The sequence below is a fragment of the Sipha flava genome, unplaced genomic scaffold (assembly GCF_003268045.1).
Source record: "Sipha flava isolate LNK unplaced genomic scaffold, YSA_version1 247_pilon_pilon, whole genome shotgun sequence".
In the NCBI taxonomy this organism is placed as follows: Eukaryota; Metazoa; Arthropoda; class Insecta; order Hemiptera; family Aphididae; genus Sipha; species Sipha flava.
Genome location: NW_020272895.1, coordinates 508338 through 528741, shown reverse-complemented (window position 1 = coordinate 528741; position 20404 = coordinate 508338). Strand labels below are relative to the sequence as shown.

The following is a 20404-nucleotide window of genomic DNA, read 5'->3' as shown; positions in this document are numbered from 1 at the left end:
AAAATGTCTCTGATATGTTTAACAATATATAAGATTTTTGCATTTTTATTTCATTAATTTCTGTAAAAAATATAGTACTTAATAATGGACAAAGGTGCAAATGTAGGAGAACAGAAGAAACAATTGTCCCCCTTAATTGGGTAGATGGTTGGGTAGTCATGGACAATTGATGGTTAGTTTTCAGACAATGAAGCATTAAACTTATACTACGTAATTATCACGAATACTACTGTTACGAGCGCAACGACCCGTTTTTCTTTTCATAATTGGGTATTGAATATTTTAGTCCCCCTCTTCATAATTCCAACTTAGCGCCAATGGTAATTGATTTATGTGATTGTACAAATAAAATATAAAATATGATAATCATCCGGTTAATAATAATAGTATACGCATTGTGATTCCTTTTAAAGATGACACTAAATAATTTTATCCAATAGCATCAGATTGATATACCTACTATTTTTGGGGGAAGATAGGTAATGCCTAAATACACATTTTTCGAGAGTTTCAAATTGATATCCCTTTTATTGTACGCATGCGCAACAATATGTATTTTTTAAATAGCAACACCTATTTATAATAACAGATTTTGATAGAACATTTCTTAAGTCAATTTGGTCCTTTTTCTACCATAGCTCTAAAATTAAAATTGACTAAATGACAACGATAGTATCGATTGCAGAAATTATTAAATACATATATATATATATATATATATATTTATTATTATTTTATCATAATTATGTATATTTAATCTACATATGAACAGGGGCGGATCCAGAAATTTATCGAGGGGGGTAATTAAAATTTATCCAACAGATACTATTCATACTTAATAACATACTTTTAATATTATTTTTTAAAACTGATATCAATGACAACAATTATATACTTAAAAACACAAATTTTATAGATATGGTACACCAAAAATAAAAAAAATTCAAAATAATTAAAATACACATTTAGAATTAAAAATTTAATAAGGTAACATACATTTACATTGTACACAATAGAATATTTCAATAAGATAATAATAAAAATAAAATATAAAGAATTAAGTCTAACTTTCTATTTTTACTCTTGACAAACCGGTCAATAACTTCACAGGCGTAATTTCAACATCATTATGTGCATTCAGCAAAGCTAATTCAACTAATCTCTCTTCATTATAATTCTCAATCACATTTTTAACCTTTTCAGGATAAAAAACGTCTCTGCCGTTGACACTGTCACTGGTAATTTTCTAGGATAACCTCAAGAGGGGGTATTTACCCTATTACCCCCCCTTGAATCAGCCACTGCATATGTAACTGATAAGCATTTGTTAAAATGTGATTATTGAAAGTCATTCCAAGTTTTAAACTCGTATGTAACGCACGTATTTCATTGAAATTTAAAAATGCCAAGTAACAATGAAAAGGTTGATATGCTTTTGGTTTATGGTGAATGTCAGTATAATTTACGTAATGCCGCTAGAATTTATACACAACGTATCCTTACAATTAATTTGTCCGAATTGAATAGTCTTTGAGAAATAGTAGTAAACTAAATGCAAGACAAAATAATGACAGAGACGTATTTAGAGTTTTGACGCCCCAGGTAAAATTGTATTGCCACCCATACACACGTTATAAATGATTTTTCTAGAAAGATAATATTTATTATCTATGGATTTTACGCGGTCAACTTTTGATAATATTATCACGAAAATAAAAATCGCAGTGCAGTCCCTATGTAAAATCTTAAAATAATAAACATTTTGATTGACGGATAAAAATGGTTACAGAAAACCCCTTAATTTCCAAAAGAAGTTGCTTAAATACGTTTCTGGATAATAATCGACAAAATCAAAAACAATTAATTGGAGAGGCAAACGAACAGGACGCATTTTCAGGTAATAGCTTATATTTAAGTATCGAAATTGAAATTTCTTAGAAAAAAGTTCATGAAATAAAATGATAAAAAAAAAAAAATTATACCTGAAATGACTGATTTAGCATAACAAATGTTATCAGATGATTCTAATCGTCGAATTAAATTTATTGCATGGTTAATGGTTCAATTACATGAAGAAACCGATTTTTTACGTTTTTTCTGTTGGACCGACGAATCAAAATAGCTGCATCCAAATTGGGTCCCGAATTTAAAATTACTACATCAGTTGGGTTCTGAATTATTTTAGGTATACACTAGTTTCTGCATATTTTTTGGTAAGTACTATATTATATTAATATTTTCCTTCCCATTTTAACAGACTTAGGACTGTCTATGATTTATTTAAACCACAGATATGGTTAAAAACGTTTTTTATAGTTTTGTTTTTTGTTTCTTTTCCATTAATTTTTATTTATATTATATAATGATTTTAACATTTTTAATATTTTTTCATTAACATACGCTGTCCGGTCATAAACTATGTTCGACTCGCACGCACCGGGATACCATTTGTGTAATGGGTTTGAATTATTATTATTATAATTGTTGTAACTTATGTCATACAACCCGGATCCCTGCCATCAGAAATACCTACCATACCATCGGTGCTTGACTTGGTAAAATTAAAGATGGGGGACTCTGAATAATTTTAAAAAATAGAGCATCCCTAAAACTTGTTAAGCGTTATAATTATAACGTAATGATAGTAGGAGGACGCTAAAATGTCCGAAAATTATTTGGGGTACTCCGTACCCCTGCGTTCCCCCTTAAGTAAAGCACTGAATACCATACTATTCGATAAAGATGACAATAACTTCATGACGGCTCTCACTTCTCTCTGTATATGCATAGTGCAACTTTACTCAAACTACATATTTTTAACTTGAGTATCATACGTGAGTTGCGAGTGTATAAAAATAGATTTTAATATAATAAATACTACTAAAAATCGTGAGTGTTTAATTTTTCGTAACTTTAAATTCCACTTTAGTAGAAATTTAGTTTCGAGAAATATAAGTTGGCGTTGCGTTAAAAAAAATTGTTGTGCATATGTAAAAATGAATTGTTTAAAATAAAAACTAATCGATGTTAAAGACAGTTTTGACTACAGTAAATAAAACTTAGTGTTAATTAATTAAATGTTGTTCAACTTAGAAATCCTGGATTTAATGTTAGTTATTGTCATATTGACTAATTTTTTTAAACCCAAAATGTTGGAAAAATTATAAAATTTAACCTACATTATTTAGACAATTATTATTTAAGTACTATAATTTTTATAATAATATATTATATATTTATTATAATTATACACGTAAATAATTCAAAATTTCAAATTTTATTCATTTTTTCTTAATTTTGAAATTGGTCCAAGTATATGGAATGTCAAAAATAACGATAATAAAAATTGTTCGCAATTATAAGCAATCGTTGATTTGGGCTCAGACCGTCTTTGCCTTGCCTTAAAAACCTCGTCTTCGCCAAAACCGACTTCTTAAAAATAGGTATTTACTTACTTAAAGTAAATAATTCAAAGTAATACCCCAAAAATACTTCGAAGTTTGTATGGAGTGTAGGAAAATCGATAAAAATGACACAGAATGTTCAAATATCGAATCTATACTACTGCTGGGTGTTAGGTAAGAAGTAGGTATTATTTCCAATGTTATGTTATTGTGACAATAATTGTAATAAATAGCAATAAGATTTGACGAATTTTACTTCTCCAAAAGAATTCATATTTACACGCTTACAAAACACACACAATAGAAAAAATATCAGGTTGCATGTAACTGGAAACCTCTAGGCTGCCGCCAAAAATTAATTTTGTTTTTTTAATTTTCCAAAAACTTTGTACTCAGTGGCGCATTTAAGGAGGGCGAAAGGGGCAAATGCCCCGGACGACAAATTTTTTGGAGCGGCTAAATATTCTAACTTTTATTATTGATGTGTTCATGATTTTTTTAATTTTCAGACCTTTTTCGGTATTGTTTCGTATTTTAAAAAAATACTGTTGAGCATTTAATAAGAAATTAAAAAAATTATAGGTACTATACCTAGTCACCTAGGTAATAGTGAAATAGCAAAATAGGTATATTACATTTATTATTCAATATTATATTTTTGTTCAATGTTTATAATAAAGACTCGGGTACACAGAACGCGGTATTCACTTTAGGGCACATTTAAAAAGTTTACAAAAGGAGTAAAATTGTACCTAAAAGTGTTCAATGTATGTTAGCATTTATAAAAGAGAATAGTTTAGTTGAAGTGTATCCTTATATTGATATTCCTCTAAGGATGCTACTATGTATGTACACCTTCAAGTAATTGTTCAACAGATAAATCATTTTCTACATTAAAAAGTGTCAAAACTTATTTAAGATAAAAAACGGGAGAAAATCGTCTTAATTAATTAACAAACCTCAACATTGAAGCTGATTTAACGAAAATTATTAATTTTAATGAAGTTATTTAACATTTTTCTTCTCAAAAGTCAAGAAAAAAAGTGTAAGCTATCAATTATTTTATTATATATAATTAATAATAAATATAATATATTTAATCTAATAAAAAACCATGTATTGTTAATCATTGTGCATATAATAAGTGTTAATTCCATTTTTTATATTTAATATATATATTTTAAGAAAGGAATATTCATTTTGAAAAAAAAAATTAGGTTAACATTAGGTATTACTATACAATTATCTAATACAATATCGTAAAACAACTGATTTATAATTTGTTTCATAAAATTAACTTTTTTATTGTTTAACTTTGAATTTATTTATATATATTATTTTTTTTTTTTGATAAGGGGAAAGGGTGGAAAAATTATTTTGCCCCGGGGCGCGTATATATTAAATGCACCATTGTTTGTACTTATTTTTTACTAACAAAAGTGGTACAAAAAACTTCAGCAGACTGTCAGGTATAACAGTAAAAAATTTGGTGACTATACGTTAAACAGTATGGATTTGTATACGTAACAAAAAAAGCGGGACTTTCTATTATAGTAGGTATAGAAGATTAAGTATTATATTTAACCAAAAAAAAAAAAATATATATGTATACTGTAGAAATCATTCATAATACAGTTGATAAGTTTGTTATTTAATTTTTATTTAACATTTTAAATCAAATTGTTTGAAATCTTATAGTATTAATAACAATTTATTTGGCCATAAAAACAATTTGAACATATTTACAACGGAAATAATGTGTAATAGATGAAATATATCATTAAGTATTTAATAATATATAATCATAATTATAAAGTATTTGGCCCAATTCACCATTTAAGTAAGTATGTCCTCGTTTTGATAAAATAAAACTTTCATAAATTATTTAAATATGTAGTTTATAACGATTGCAAATTTTAAGAAAAAGAAAAAAAATAATAATAATAGTAGTCATAGACTTGCGCATACTTATGTTTCAGAGGGTTCTTACAATACTTTTGGACCCAATATTAATAGAACATGTAGGTATATTCATAGGCGTCACTAAGGGGTACCGAGGGGTATCTTTGTTACCCCAGAAATGTTTGTGGGGTAGCAAGGGTATCTTTTTGCTACCCCCAAAAAAATGATAGATTTTAAAAACATTTTTCAAGTTTATCATTCAAGTTTGTATGAACTAAATATAAAATAAGTAACTAAATTTAGTATATATATTACTAAATATAGACCATCTATTATTGTGATTGTATCTAAAATTTTTTATATTTTTTGAAAGTCCAATACGGACAATATAACACTATAAGTCATACCAAGATTTATGAAGAAGAGTTAGTCATTTAAGTAGCACAGTTATCATGTTAAACCTTTAAAAATTTATTTTTCAACTTTCTAAACATAAACTTTGCTACTCCAAAATGTGGACTTTAGTTACGCCCATTGGTATATTTAATAAATAATTAAATAAACGTAATTTTAATTTCTTATTCAATATTATGGTATATTAATCCCAATAAACATGTTTTCTTTAAATTTCGTATATTTTTCTCGGATAGCTTCAATTATTTATGAATTTTACTTTTGTAGTCAATTTTAACTGTCATATTATCGTAATAAGTTTTTGCAAAAAAAGTTAGAAAATGTAATTTAATTTTCTATATTTTTTTACCAAATATTTTAGAATAAATTACATTTTATCTAAGAAACATCAGTTGAAATACGGACTCCTTCCTCCTAGACTTGAATTGTAGGGCGCCATTTACAACATTTAAAGGAATATCCAGGTACAATAAATCCAGCACTCCCATTGCGCACGTATATGAGCGTACCCTTTATTTTTCTTACAACCCATTAATAAATACAATAATTTTAGCCAAATTCATAAATTTTATAATATCAATCAAGTTCTTATTCCATATTATATGAAAATCATATAAAATGAATGGGTAGATATGTAAATATATAATATTAAGAATTTAAGTTAAAAATAACAGTTGAACCTTTATTAAACAACATTTACTATATATATAAAAATTTCATTTATTTTTTAATATGGTCACGAAGTCTTAAAAACACTTTTCAATTGAATGAAATAAAAATTTCTATTTGACAAATATATTTTATATTCTTATACTACAATAATTGTTTAATTATTGTAATTTGTAGAATACACAATTGTTAAATTATGGTTATTCGCATACATCATAATAAATATTATCTGCATAGGTTTTATACAACAGAAATGAATTACTTAAAAGAAAAAAATTATTTAGAATTTAAAAAATTTTTTCTTAAAACAATTATATGTTTTAACTACACTCCGTTTTAAAAGAAAGCGCATTGCGACGGTCACTGATAAAAATTGTCTGATAAATTTCAATTGATTGCTTATAATAAGTAAAATAATTCTGTTGTTCAAGTTGATCCATAATGTACATCCAAAAGTATTAAAATATTTTAAAAAAGACGATGTAAGATATGTTCTCTTTTGAAACGGAGTATAGATCATACAATTCGAGATAAAATAATAATCACATTAAAAGGTAAAAAAAAAACCCAATATATTTTGATATTTTTTTTTGTTTTCTTTTTAACTAAATTAACTTTATAAAATAAAATAAGTTTAAAACTTTTGTCTAAACAAATTTACTATTCATTGATCAAATTTATAAAATTTACTAATTTTTTTATTATTATTTCTCATTTATAGTTTTATTCTATATAATTTTATGATTGTGCAAATAATATTTTAGTATAATATAAATGTAGTACAATCAATTATTTTCTAAGATGCAGCATTAAAAATTACTTTAAATGTTAAGAAATGGAAACTGGTGGGGAACAACATAATCGGATAAATATTGCTGTGAAGAATTAGGAGACAGATCAACACCATCATTTAAGCTGCAGACAAGAGATGTTTCAATTGGAGGATGAATCCCAGGAAAACATGAATTTTCTTCGCATTCTATCTTGTAACTTGATGCTGAAGCTACTTGAAGTACACTTTCTGCTACGTCAGCACTACTCAAATCTAAATTATCAGAATACGCCATCATAGAATATGAAACCGTATCTTCCAGACCAAGTTGACTAATATTTTTTTGTTTCAATCTTTTCTTTTCTTCGTTTATGACAGCTAAAGGTGATGAACGACTATCGTCTTCTACAAAACGTTTGATTTTAATAGACTCACTGTATACTTGATTATGGATATTGACTTGATGACGTCGTAAATTTGATGCAAATTTAAATACCCGTTTACAGTGACAAACATATTTTTTGGTTTCCAAATGGTTTTTCATATGCCTTGTTAATATAGATTTTAATTTAAAATTATTACCACACTCGTTGCAGACAAAATTCTTTTCTTCACTATGAATGGCAATTTGATGATCTTGTAAAGCATATTTACGATAAAAACAAGCACCACAGTGTTCACAAACATAATCTCTAACTTGCATATGAGAATCTTTGTGTCTTTTATAATTGTTTCTATACTGAAAACTCTTTCCACACAAATTACAAATATAATTATTGTATTGTTTAAAATGTATTTGTTTCATATGCGATGACAAATTAAATTTATAATAAAATATCTTTGGACAATGAGCACAATATAATGGATTGCTGACTTTGTTGGCTGAATGAACAACTGTTTTCATGTGTCGTTTGAAGTATTTTTTCTTCTCAAATGTTTTTTTGCACTCAATGCATTTATAAACAATACCTGAAAATGATCACAACAAATTAGAATGTTAATTGAACACACTACTTAAATCGATTAATAAATATTAGAAAATTTTAATACTTACAATTTTATAGAATAACTGAAATCATTATTAAGTTGTATTTTCAGATGAATATTTATGTTTAATTAAATCATACTATATAGCAGATGTGAAAAATCTATTAAATTTGTATTAGAGAATAAAGAATCTATAAAAATTCAGTAAATTTATAATGAAACCATAGTTGTTTAAAACTATTTATGCAATATTAAATTTGAATATTTGAATTGAACTCATTATGTTTGAATAAAACTACAAAAATTAATTCCAAATTAATAACTATAAGTGTTATTACAATCTATAAATATTTAATATAATTTCAAAAAATTTAATTAAATATGATAATATACATCATAATTAAAATAAAAAACATATTAATGTTTGATAGTGTCAAATATATAACTAAGTTATCAAAAATAATTACTAAGTTTACCTGTAGTAGTTGCCTCTTTACTTTTTAAATAAATGTCAATTGGAGGTGTTGAAGAAACACACAGTTTTAAATGTTTATTTAATTTTTTAGAATTTGCGTACTGGGCATTGCAATTGAAACAACTATAAGTGTCATGTTTCTGAAAATGATCACAATAAAATTAATTAATGGACTTAGTAATTAATGCACCTAAAAAAATAAAAGGATTTTTTCATACTTGTAAATGCAATTTGTATTGTTGATTTCGAGTGAATACTTCACCACACTTATGACATATAAAGCCATCACTGTGCTTGACTGTTTTTACATGGTGTGCAAGCTCTAGCCTATTATCAAATGGTTGTCCACAATCAAGACATATAGTACCAGTGTCTTTGTGTATGGTCTTGTAATGTAAGTGCAATGAACGTTTTTGAACAAATGTTTTCATACAGTACTTGCATTCTAACATGATTGGTTCTAATTTCGATCCATGTGCAGTTGACATATGAGTAACCAATGTCTTACGGCTGTTGCAAGGTAAACCACAGACATGACAACTGTTTCGCTGATGTCCATTGACATGTAGCTCATAGTGTCGGCGATTTGAAAATGTTTTCTCGCAATGTTCACATCCATAGTTTTCAGGCATTTTTTCTACTTTTAAACTAATTATTGATAGTTGTATTCTTATGTGTGATCCACAGCACTTTTCTTATTTTACCTGAAATATAAAAATCAAATAATTTTTTAATTTTTTTGGTGATTAAAAGGAACTCATAATACAATCCCGCTGGATTTAAAAACTACCAGATGTTTGATTATGACAATTTAAACGGTGGTAACTTTAATTCATAATTATACAATGGTACTTATACACAAGTAACTACAGATTTTCCTATTCTCAAACATATACTTGATGAACTTTGTATTTTCATTGAAATTTATGTTTCTAGTAGCGCCTATGTATTTTGCAAGCAACCACTGTCAGCAACAGCTGACCGCCAAAAATGTCTAACGAAACCACGCGGACAGACTGTTAAGCACTGCTCTAGCAGCGATTAGGTTGTAACGCGTTGTACTCACGTAGGACAGCAAACTTGTGGTGACGCGACGGGAGTGTTCGGCAGGTGTCACTTCCGACGTGAGTTCTGTAAAACATGGTTTTGTAACAATAGCGAACGAATCATTTTATTTCTGTCCATAACGATCGACGAGACGACGTGGAAACGACATACCGTTTTCGTATGTGTTGGATGTTGTCGTTTCGTTGATCGTTCGACCGTTATCGCGTGCAGTAGTCGTGATGTTGTCACCGTAGCAGAACAATAACATTATCACAAAACGTTATCTCGAAGAACCGCCGCCAAACGGAACAAGGTTGGTCGGACCGAGTTCTTGGGAGCGGTCGCGGAACAACGATCGACGGTCGTCGCTGGTAACAGTAAGAGACCGCTTCCGCCACAACAACAATTACGCGGACGAATCGGACGACTCGCGGAGGTTATCAGTACGATAACATGCGAACCACCAGCGCTGACCTGCGACAATCTTGTTTACGTTTGTTTTTTTGATTGCATTTGATTAGTTTTGTTGTTCACGTCGTCGTCGTACCGATCGACGATCGAAAACATTGTTCGCGTCCGTTTCCCGACCGCCCGCGTCCAGTGTCCGTTCGTTACCCGTGTGAATGTCACCGTCGTTGGACGATCAGTAGTCGCAGCGGCGGCGGATCGCACCCAGAGACTATGCGTCCCGCGCTACCATGATCGAGATCACGGTACCCAATTACAGGCTGGTGCAGGACGTCAAACCCCATTACGTGTACACGATTAGAGTGCTGTCGGTCGGCCACCAGGAGCTGGTGGAGAAACGGTACAGCGCTTTCCACGCGTTTCACAGAGAGGTACACTCTACTCCACACCGCTGATCGGTCGGTTGCTTTACACGGTTTTTATTGTTTTCGTTGTTGCCGTTGGTGCTCGGTGCGTAGCTGAGAAAGTCCATGTGCACTCCGCCGTTCCCGTCCAAGCGCATACGATGTTCGCAGCCTAAAGTACTCGAGCAGAGAAGGGCCGGCCTGGAGAGGTATTTGCAGACGGTGTTCAAAATCGAAGATGGTTACAAACAAGTTATGGAATTTCTCGGTTTGAAATACCAGCCAAGGTAAACACGATCAATCACTACTAGCTTGGGTATTTACACCAGCGTTTCCCGATCATTCGCTTTCATGGCACATTAATCTCATTTCGCAGCACGCCTATGGTGGCTTCACGACATGTGCTGCAGCAAACTGGTTGGGAAACATTGGTTTTCAGTGTCATTATGTTATAACAAATAAACTGTACTTTTATATTTGTCTAGTCATAAAATCGACATCAAGTATCAGCGACCGGTGTTTCACATGATCAGTGAACATATCCCATCCAAGATTAGACATGAAAAACGATTGTGTTTACCGGACATAATCACTGATGGTGTCCTTAAAGCTCTGTATGGATAATATTCGACTGCCCGCTAACATTTAGTTAAGACATTTAAGCACACTGTTTTAGTTTTTTTGTTTTTTTTTATTATTATTTATATACATTAACACTGAAAATCAAATTTATTTTTAGTAATTTTGTTATTATATTTTACTAATTATTTATTTTAGACAAAACTGACCATAATAATGATTATTTATTTTAATATAGTACACAAATAATAAAAGCCTTGAATTACAGAACTTTTCTTGCCCTGTTCATAAGCTTCAAAAACTCTGTAAGGTTGACTTTTCCATCTCCGTCTTCATCTGCAGCGTCTAACATATCGATAATTTCTTGATCTGATACTCTTTCTCCAAGCACTTTTGCCACATTTTTTAGACTGTTGAAATCAATTTTCCCAGTGTCTTGTTCATCAATCAACCGGAAAGCTTTTACCATATCATTCTCAACATCTCTACTAGACATTAGCTTACACACTTCTTTCATGAATATTTCTTTATTTATAAAACCATTTTGATCTTTTTCTATTCCAGATATCAATCTTATATATTGATCTCGAGGTAGTTCCAATCCCAATGCCTTCAGAGCAAATTTAAAATCTCTCTTACTAATTACCTTATGGCCATTGATGTCCATTAAGTCAAATGCTTTACTTATCTCAATATCCTTAAAGGGTTTGAAAGAAACATTAATTTTTAAATAATAATAATTTATACAATGGACAAGACAAACCTGATAATTCATGATCTGGTTTCTATTTTAATTAGTTTGAATATGTTGTATATAGACAATAATCACTACTCTTTTGAATTGTTTACATTGAAAACTAATTTGAGAATTCAGTATTAAAGATATTGAAATGTTAATTCATTATTATCTTAATTTGTTTATATTTTCTATGGTAACTGTAATTATTGTATCTGCTATAAAAAACGAAGAAATCTATGCCTATAAAGTAAAAAAATTATTTATATCAATTATTGAATTGAGATAATTTATAACTCTTTACTAAGATTCAGACAACGTTCAAAATCAATGAAATATTGCAAACTAAACTAGACATGGGAAGTTGGAAAGAATAGAATACAATAAATAATATTTGTTACTAATTTAATTTGTTGAGCTTAGTCCACAGTTAATAATCAACAATAATAAGTGTAATTAGTAAATGCAATTGAATTGTGATTTAAAATGTTAAATAAGTATAATAGTAGGAAATAATAGTTATCCGTACTTGGTTTGGTAAAATGGTTTAAGTTTTTTCATTGATTTTTAGCAAGATGTAGGTGAGTATCAACTACGAGTAAATTATTAATATATATTTACTTTAATTTATTTTATATAATCAATGGTTACACACTTATTGACCATTTTGCATATATGAATTATTAATAATATACTTAACCAATAATTGTTAAAAAGTATTCTTTTATATCTGTATGTAATGAATACCTAGTTGATAATTTATTATTAAGTTTTAATATGTTTTAAACAGTGATGAGAAGAGCTATTTTAACACAAGGAGCGATGATTTTAGTCTACCCATCACCCAATATTTTATTGAAATTTAAAAAGAAATGTGCTTGCTACGCTCCTTGAAATATTGATGCGCATTAATATTATATTCAATAATAATAAAATATACTACAGTTTAAGATCTGCTCTTTTTATTATTTAGTATTCTTAATCTGTATTAAACTCACAATTCACAAAACAAAAATGGTGGAAAAAAATCAGAAACTGACAGTATGATGAATTCATGTACATTTTTAGTATATTATTAATTAACATATTTTTAGAGTTTAGACCATGAATTTTAACATGTAATAGTTATAGTAGTATAATACGAGTACACAAAAACAGTAAAATAATTTATGATTTAGACACATTGATAATATTGATATATTGATAACTGATTTTAAACTTGTTCACAATATATTTGTTAATCCTTAATTAGACGATCTTGTTGCTTATTATTATTATATTTTATGTCTACTTCATTACTTCTATTATCTAATAGTATATACTGTGTACATATAACATGTTAATTTTAACCTAATACTCACCCACCCCGAATTTTGTAGGAACGACCGCTCCTCTAAACCTCCTTCACCACACCACTAGTTTTATATATATATTGTCTTTATTATGTACAGTTGAAGTATAGTTTTTTCTGTAAGCTGCACCGTTGTCATCATGCTTTCATTGCTTGAAAACTTTTTCGAATAAAAAATATTTCTGTGGTTGAATTTAATTTAAGATTTTTTTCTTCTATCAAAAATGAGTGGCAAACTTATCTCGTTAAATTAAATAAACTCGAGTTTACAACATTTCGTTGATCAGACATATTTATTAGCTTGCTAAATGAAAATATCGTATTATATGAGTATAGCTAGTGTACGCGTATTATTATTTTGTTGCATACAATTAAAAAAAGAAACCTTCATGAAGATATTAGCGTAATTCTTTCCGTGGGTGTTTTGTATAGTTGTTAATTCAAGACACATTTATTTTTTATTTTTTAAAACATCAATCATACTTGAATGGTTGCAATCGATGGGATTTTTATTATATTTTATACATACAATATATATATATATATATTTATTAAATACTCATACTTTTCAACTTGATTTTCTTGTGAAATATATAAGTATTGAATATAGAATGCATTTATATTATTTTTGCCGCTTGTTTTACATTAGCAAAGTCATGAATAAAATCTAAATATGATGAATATATTTAAAAACGTAGGTTGTTAAAGAGTATTTATTAAAATTGACTGAAGGTTCAGATTCGCATATATATACATGAGACATACCTACTTAAAAATAATTACTCTATCCTATGTGTATTTTAAAATTAGAACAGATTTCAATGTTTTTTAAATATTTATAGGCTGATTTTTAACGTTCCAGATGTTACTAATAGATTTATAGGTGCACGTGTATAACATACATTTATTAAACTCGTAAGATGCATGTGTTGGAAAGTTTTGATGTAATTCAATTCAATGTTCTTCCCGTTCATACATTATTTTCTTGTCTTTTGTAATTCATTTTTTATTTCTTGCGAGCAATTTACATTTTCTTTATTTTAAGAAATAATTTTGACGAATAGAAAAGATAAGAAATAATTTTGTAGTTGAAAAATATTTCATATTACGGATATGTGTTAACTTAACGACTGTATTATCCGTGCGGATGAAAAAGGCTTTGAGCAACATTATTTTTACGAAACCATGATTATCAAGTTACTCGACACAAAACAATAGACAACGATAAATGTAACAGTAGATAATATTTTTATAATATTTTTCATAATAAATAAAACCAATCGTTTATTAGAAACAATTGGTTAATTGACACATTCCAACTTTGTCCGAGTGTTCCTAATAAGCGGCTTCAAATGTATATGAAATACATTTCAGGATATATTATAGAGTTCACCTATAAAATATTTACTTAACTTCTGTCTGCGTCCATATATATTTTAGTAATCGGTCGAATCGTGTTATTAAGTTAACTGTCGTGTTATGTATAATATTACCTATGATTGGATGTTGAATGAACGATCGTTCAGTACTATACATGTAATACATTTCAAATTTTCTGTGGGGTGATCGAGAGGATAATTTTTTTCGAGACCTGGGAACCCTTCCTAAATACGCCACTGACTATAATAGACGGCGTACTAATATAATTATATATATATATATATTACGGCAACGACGCAACAAAAATAACCAAAAGTTAAACCCAAGTTATTTATACAAATTGTAGGTAATACGAACATTAAAAACAATAAAAACACAATATTAATTAATATTCTCTTTCTCGACACCTACGTAGCAAGTTATTTATGTATTTTTAATCTTTTTTTCTGAGGGGGTTCGAAACCTGGGAACCTCCCCGTAAATATTCCACTGAATATATTACTACCCCAAGCAAACGGATCATCAGAATTAATAACTATACAGTCATATAGATGCAATTATACTCGTATTTTGAGTGAAACGTCAGACTGATAGTAAAGTATTCTTACAATATACTTCATACTCGTATATACACCAGTGATGCATCCATAGTATTTTAAGATAAGTGAAACGAGGAATGAATTGGTTTTACTATGATCGTTGTTTTATTTGTTTTGTTTTATGAGTCTGTGAATAGAATTTCAACCAGAAGGATTTCTCCGATAATCACAACCATATAAAATTTCAGATTGAAAATGTAGTCTAGTTGGTATTTTTTGAGGTCATTTTACGAATTTCCTGACTGTTTTCTTAATAAATGCAAAATATTAACGAAAATTTATAAAATTACGGTAAAATTTACGATAAAATCAAATTATTGTTTTTTCTCGTAACTCAAAAAATATTAATTTTAGAGATATGAAACTTTCGCTGTATGCTTATAATACTGTTTTCTATAATTTGATTAAATATATATATTTTTTAATGAAAATTGAAATTTTCGTATTTTCTAAGCTTTTTTTTTTTAAAAAAAATGTCGGTAAAATAATTTTGGTTTAACAAAAAGTCTTAAAAATGTTGTACATGTGGTTATTATTGTATATATTATTGTAACGAGATTGTTACCCACATAATATAACATAATATAACTATGGCACTCTTTTGGATGGATATTTCATATCGTATTATTCATATTATGGTACACTGAACAAATGCATTCATTCTGACGTAGCAGATCAGACATGAAAACGATGAGCTGTGAGTAGGAAAGCGAGAAACACATAATTTGCGTGATGTCTGCTATAACAAGTAAATATATTATATTAATATTTTCTTATGAAAGATAATATATATATGCTGATGGTGGCTGCAGGGTAGAGTCGACGAAAGAGAAACGGCGAAACTGTACAACTGATAAAATTGAAATACAAAAAGTTCCTGAAGGATAAAGTTCAGTTTTATCATTGTAATTTTATTTTTTGTTAATAATTTTAAATTATTTTCAACGAATTCGTTCCAAACGTACTACCAAAGGTAGACATGTTACTCGATTGTCCTAATCAATTAAAATATGTAAGCTCTTATACAAAAACACGTGTTTTCTAAAAAAGTAACAATTTGGACTTGTCCTTACCATCGATGGTTGACGATCAACCCCTACCATCAACCAAAAGCAAACAGTTGACTAAAAATCGTTTTGGCAAGTATCTTATGTTTAAACAGTTTACTGCAATACGCAAAATAGTGATTAAAAATCGCTTTTTAAATATTCCATACATTTTTTTCTTAATGTGTATTTTAATTTTAAATTAAGTATTAAAATTTAAGCACCCTCTAATTATTTAAACGTAAAATAAAAATCTGTTTTAAATTTGAATTATTTATCTTTTATATTTTAATATTATTTAGTTAAATTGTGTGTGTTACATTTTTGTGGTTTGATGCTTAAAGGGGTTTTATTGGATAAAATTATAATTATATGATGCTTTTCGGTAGGCACTAATTTTTTTTTTTTTTTTTTTTGACCAATTATACATAGACCATTTTGATTGACGTAAATATTATTTAACGACAGGCAACTTAAAAGTACACGAAATAATAATATAAAAATATATAATTATATTATATATGTATTATATTTATATTATTATTTATTATTATATTAATATATAATTACGGGTGTCCACATTCAGAATTTAACCGTCATATAGTTCCATTCGTTTAAAAATAAAAGAACTTAGGTGGTATCAGAATTCTAAGACCTTTACATGAAGACTATACTGTAAAGAAAATAATAATTAACCTATGCTATTGATTATTGAATCACATCCAAAAACGTTGTATTTTGGCTATAAACATTGTGTACGTACGGTCTGTGATTGCAAACATTTCTCGTTAGCGATTGTACAGGTATCGAATGAAAATCAATCGATTTGAACGGTTTTTTAAAAAAAAAAAAAAAAACCAATAATTTTATTCATTATTTGTGCATACAGTTACTGATCAGCTTCTTCGATTTCTATAGACCCACTGATTTTAAGGTATGTACTAATACATATCAAAACGAATAGAAGATGCGACCGCCTACGCGCACTACTTCACTTTTTCAAACGAGACAATAAAGTGTGCGTGGTGTGCGTGTGCATATGTGTGTGTGTATGTCAGTTGTTCGATTACAGTGTAATAAATACAGTTTTTTCATTGTTAAAATAAAAGTGTGTACGCGAGCTCATATAAATTATTTTCAGCCGCCGCACGGTTATTAATAATATTTCGAATGATATTACAACAGTCCCGTGCGTTCCCGTGCGGTATAGATATTATAATTAATTAAGTAACGAACAGGTTTATACCCGACGGTCGCGACCCCGTACGTACCAACCTATATGATATTGTAATTATCGTATTTTTAACGTATGCGTTGTTCCCAATAATAATGCGCAAACGAATATTGTGTTTGCTCTGGCATCGATATTTATGCGTGCGCCTGTATATAGTCATCAGAGGAAAACGAATTATTACATTGTTAAATTCATATCACGTATACTCACGTTTAGAAAATCGTTCAACGTGAGGGTGGGCCGTGCTGTTATTTGTCGAATTCAGTTCACGTCTGTATTATCTTCTCTCTCTTCTTTCCACGGCGGTGCATGCGTAGTATTGCACCGGAGTGTAGTTAAGATCAATGAGCGTTTTGATTTTAAATCGTTTGCGTTACAGCATTGTTACAATAATGACTGCATAAACGTATCTTGAATTTTATCCGAACATCGTTGATGTGATCCAGCGGTGTATATTCTAATTTTACATGGTGGAGAGGGGGTTAAAAAAATAACGTCATCTCTCAATAATCAATCTCTTTTCTTCAATAGTCAAATACTTAAAGGTAATGGTCCGAAGGGGAGAGGGAGGGGTTAACGGGTTATAACCCCCCCAAATGTCTCTCTTATTTTGTAAGATATACAATCATTTTACATACTCGTAGGTATAATTTTATACTCATACGGTCAAACATTAATTTGTTATAAATATTATTATTCTTACATCTTTCTCAAAAGCTTAATAAGCAAATAGTTGTATAAATAAATTATCAATTTATATTCATAAAAACATGCGTATTTTAGTGAACATAACGATGTCACAACTATAAATTATGTTTTTACTCTTAGCTCAGAGCGTAATAATAATTATATTCAAATATCACTTTATAACTTTTTTTTGGCCCTGGGTTGAGTTAGAACACGACCTCCCCCCCCTCCCGCCGTAAGCACGCCACTGATGTGATCACTCATCTTTATTAGGGAACTGTGTTAAGAAAAATAATAAAAATATTTTTGAAAAACTGTAAGCACTCGTATGGCAATCACTCTTCTACAAAATATGTTTGTACACGTTTTTAATTTTAATCGATTGTTAATAAATTATAATCGATAAAAACGGTTTAATTTTCCTACAAAGGAACCCGTTAAAATATTACGTATTTTTATTTCGCACATTTGAGCACTAAAAATGTACAATATTCACCACGTCGCACACCTTTCCATTTTACATAATCCTGCGCAGTCAGTGTTAATGTTGTTCTGTAAGTTTCTCTCGGGTTATGCGCTCGGATGATATTGCCAACTTGTTCCATGGCGTTCGTTAACGCACGGATTTCTTTGAACGGTTGCCGCTTCAACGATGCGCAGCAGTTCGTCTCGTCCGTCCATCCGTATACGCGGAATAATCGCAATCGATTACACTTTATACTCGTCGGAAAGAATAATTGTTTTTCGCTTTCGACTTATCGGCAAACGAATGATGTATCCTTAGTGAGAGAGAGAGAGACAATCGTCCCAGTCGAATGCGCGTTTAATCGTTAAATCGTACGTGACCATGTCAAAGGTATGTTACGAGTATAATACTGTTTATTCCAGCCAAAGAATTTATTGGTTTTAATAATGGGGTGTACTGTACGTTATTGTCACGCAGTTGAAAACACTGGACTTTAGAGTTATCACTTTGGCGCTCTATCCTCTCCCCCCTCCCTCCGAAACGTTTTGCATCACTTCATGCCGACACTTTAATGACGTTGACGATTCGAATGTCGCACCGGTAGGGGAAATTAAGTTTGCGATACGTTTCCGTTATTTTCCCGTACAATATAATGAAGTCGCATATATATATATATATATATATATATATATAATGTTTATATTATACTATTCTTTTCTTCTAATTTCTAATTTTTTAATTAATTTTTTTTTTATAACATGCCAGGCTGTTGAGTTAAATAGATTCGCACGTCAGCCGTCCTAATCAAACATTTGAGGGGGGGAGGGTTCAAAACCCCCTTATATACGCCACTAGATTTATCAATCACCACGCATACTGCTTGTTTCCATAAAGATAGTTGAAAATCTTTCACGTTCAGGCAACTATTCACCTGTTCACTGATCGTTTTGATTAATTTTTGTTTAAATAAATATTATAGATGTTTTTTTTAGGATATTAAGAAAATAGCTATTCATTTTCGTAAACATTTTGATAGTTCAATTCATCCACTTCGCATACACTTTGTAATATTTTTTTGTGTATTTTTTGTTTTATTAATTAATAGAATTACATCATGACCTTTAAACAACGATGGTAAAAACGGTAAATGAGCTGTTTTTTCAACATTCTTAATATGTTTTATATGTATACCATGATGTACTAGAAATACGTCGTCGAGAATATTTGAAAATTAAAAAAATGTCGAATAAATAAAATAATTCAAATTCTTCCGTACTAAAACTGCACTACTTATAGTATTAACACACGGCGGCTAGTAATGTATTATTGTGTGCGATTTAATTCAGAATTAACGTTTTATATTTCAACGGCATATGGCGAAACGAATTCCGCGCAAAAGTGCAAAAACTGTTAAACGGTCGGAAACGAAAAATTTACAAGATAATGTATGATATAAACGGCCGCAGGTGATTTTAAACAACTCGAGTAGCATGACTGAAGATGTGTCATTTCGTTTTCGTCTCGTAGACAGCATTGTTAAAAGAGCTATAGGTACGCGTTTACACATGCCTGACAATGGCGATCATATGATTTCGTCCGCGAGGAGGGGTTATGTGATTTCTTAACCTTATATACGTACACTTTGATCGTTAAAAATACAGTTCGTGGTTGAAAACCAATATATTAATTTAAGAACAAATGTTAAATTATTAAATCTATTTTTAGATTCTGAGTGAAATATAGTGGTTTTATCATGATGTGTTTCATTTTCTAAAAAATTATTCCTATTATCACCAAAACGATTAAACTGTTTCAAAAAAAAAAAAATAACGATGGGAGTTGTG

The 20404-nt window shown here is 29.4% G+C and overlaps 3 protein-coding genes and 1 long non-coding RNA gene across 7 annotated transcripts; 2 read left to right on the top strand and 2 right to left on the bottom strand.

Moving 5' to 3' along the window:
- The first annotated feature begins 1757 nt into the window (after window positions 1-1757).
- On the top strand, window positions 1758-9683 carry LOC112684283. 3 transcript variants are annotated; one of them, XR_003148681.1, is made up of 4 exons: window positions 1758-1897; window positions 2019-2185; window positions 9377-9485; window positions 9560-9683. It is a non-coding gene; the product is annotated as an uncharacterized LOC112684283 (long non-coding RNA). The 3 variants fall into 3 exon arrangements; XR_003148680.1 differs by having other exon boundaries at window positions 1759-1897; window positions 2076-2213; XR_003148679.1 differs by having other exon boundaries at window positions 1759-1897; window positions 2019-2213.
- On the bottom strand, window positions 7171-9976 carry LOC112684280 (gastrula zinc finger protein XlCGF26.1-like). Of its 2 annotated transcripts, XM_025555707.1 has the most exons (5): window positions 9842-9976; window positions 9690-9754; window positions 8842-9327; window positions 8625-8763; window positions 7171-8130 (listed from the first exon to the last, which is right to left on the bottom strand). In XM_025555707.1, the coding sequence occupies exons 3-5, from the start codon at window positions 9253-9255 to the stop codon at window positions 7211-7213; spliced, it is 1473 nt and encodes a 490-aa protein (XP_025411492.1). In that variant the 5' UTR covers window positions 9256-9327; window positions 9690-9754; window positions 9842-9976; the 3' UTR covers window positions 7171-7210. The 2 variants fall into 2 exon arrangements, with proteins under 2 accessions (XP_025411492.1, XP_025411491.1); XM_025555706.1 differs by having other exon boundaries at window positions 9690-9976.
- Window positions 9977-10123: 147 nt separating this feature from the next.
- On the top strand, window positions 10124-11222 carry LOC112684281 (sorting nexin-24-like). Its single transcript, XM_025555708.1, has 3 exons — window positions 10124-10509; window positions 10597-10769; window positions 10968-11222. The coding sequence occupies exons 1-3, from the start codon at window positions 10369-10371 to the stop codon at window positions 11104-11106; spliced, it is 453 nt and encodes a 150-aa protein (XP_025411493.1). The 5' UTR covers window positions 10124-10368; the 3' UTR covers window positions 11107-11222.
- An 18-nt stretch (window positions 11223-11240) lies between these two features.
- LOC112684279 (caltractin-like) lies at window positions 11241-13595 on the bottom strand. Its single transcript, XM_025555705.1, has one exon. It carries the CDS (start codon window positions 11834-11836, stop codon window positions 11324-11326), a length of 513 nt encoding a protein of 170 aa, XP_025411490.1. The 5' UTR covers window positions 11837-13595; the 3' UTR covers window positions 11241-11323.
- Between the last annotated feature and the right edge of the window lie 6809 nt (window positions 13596-20404).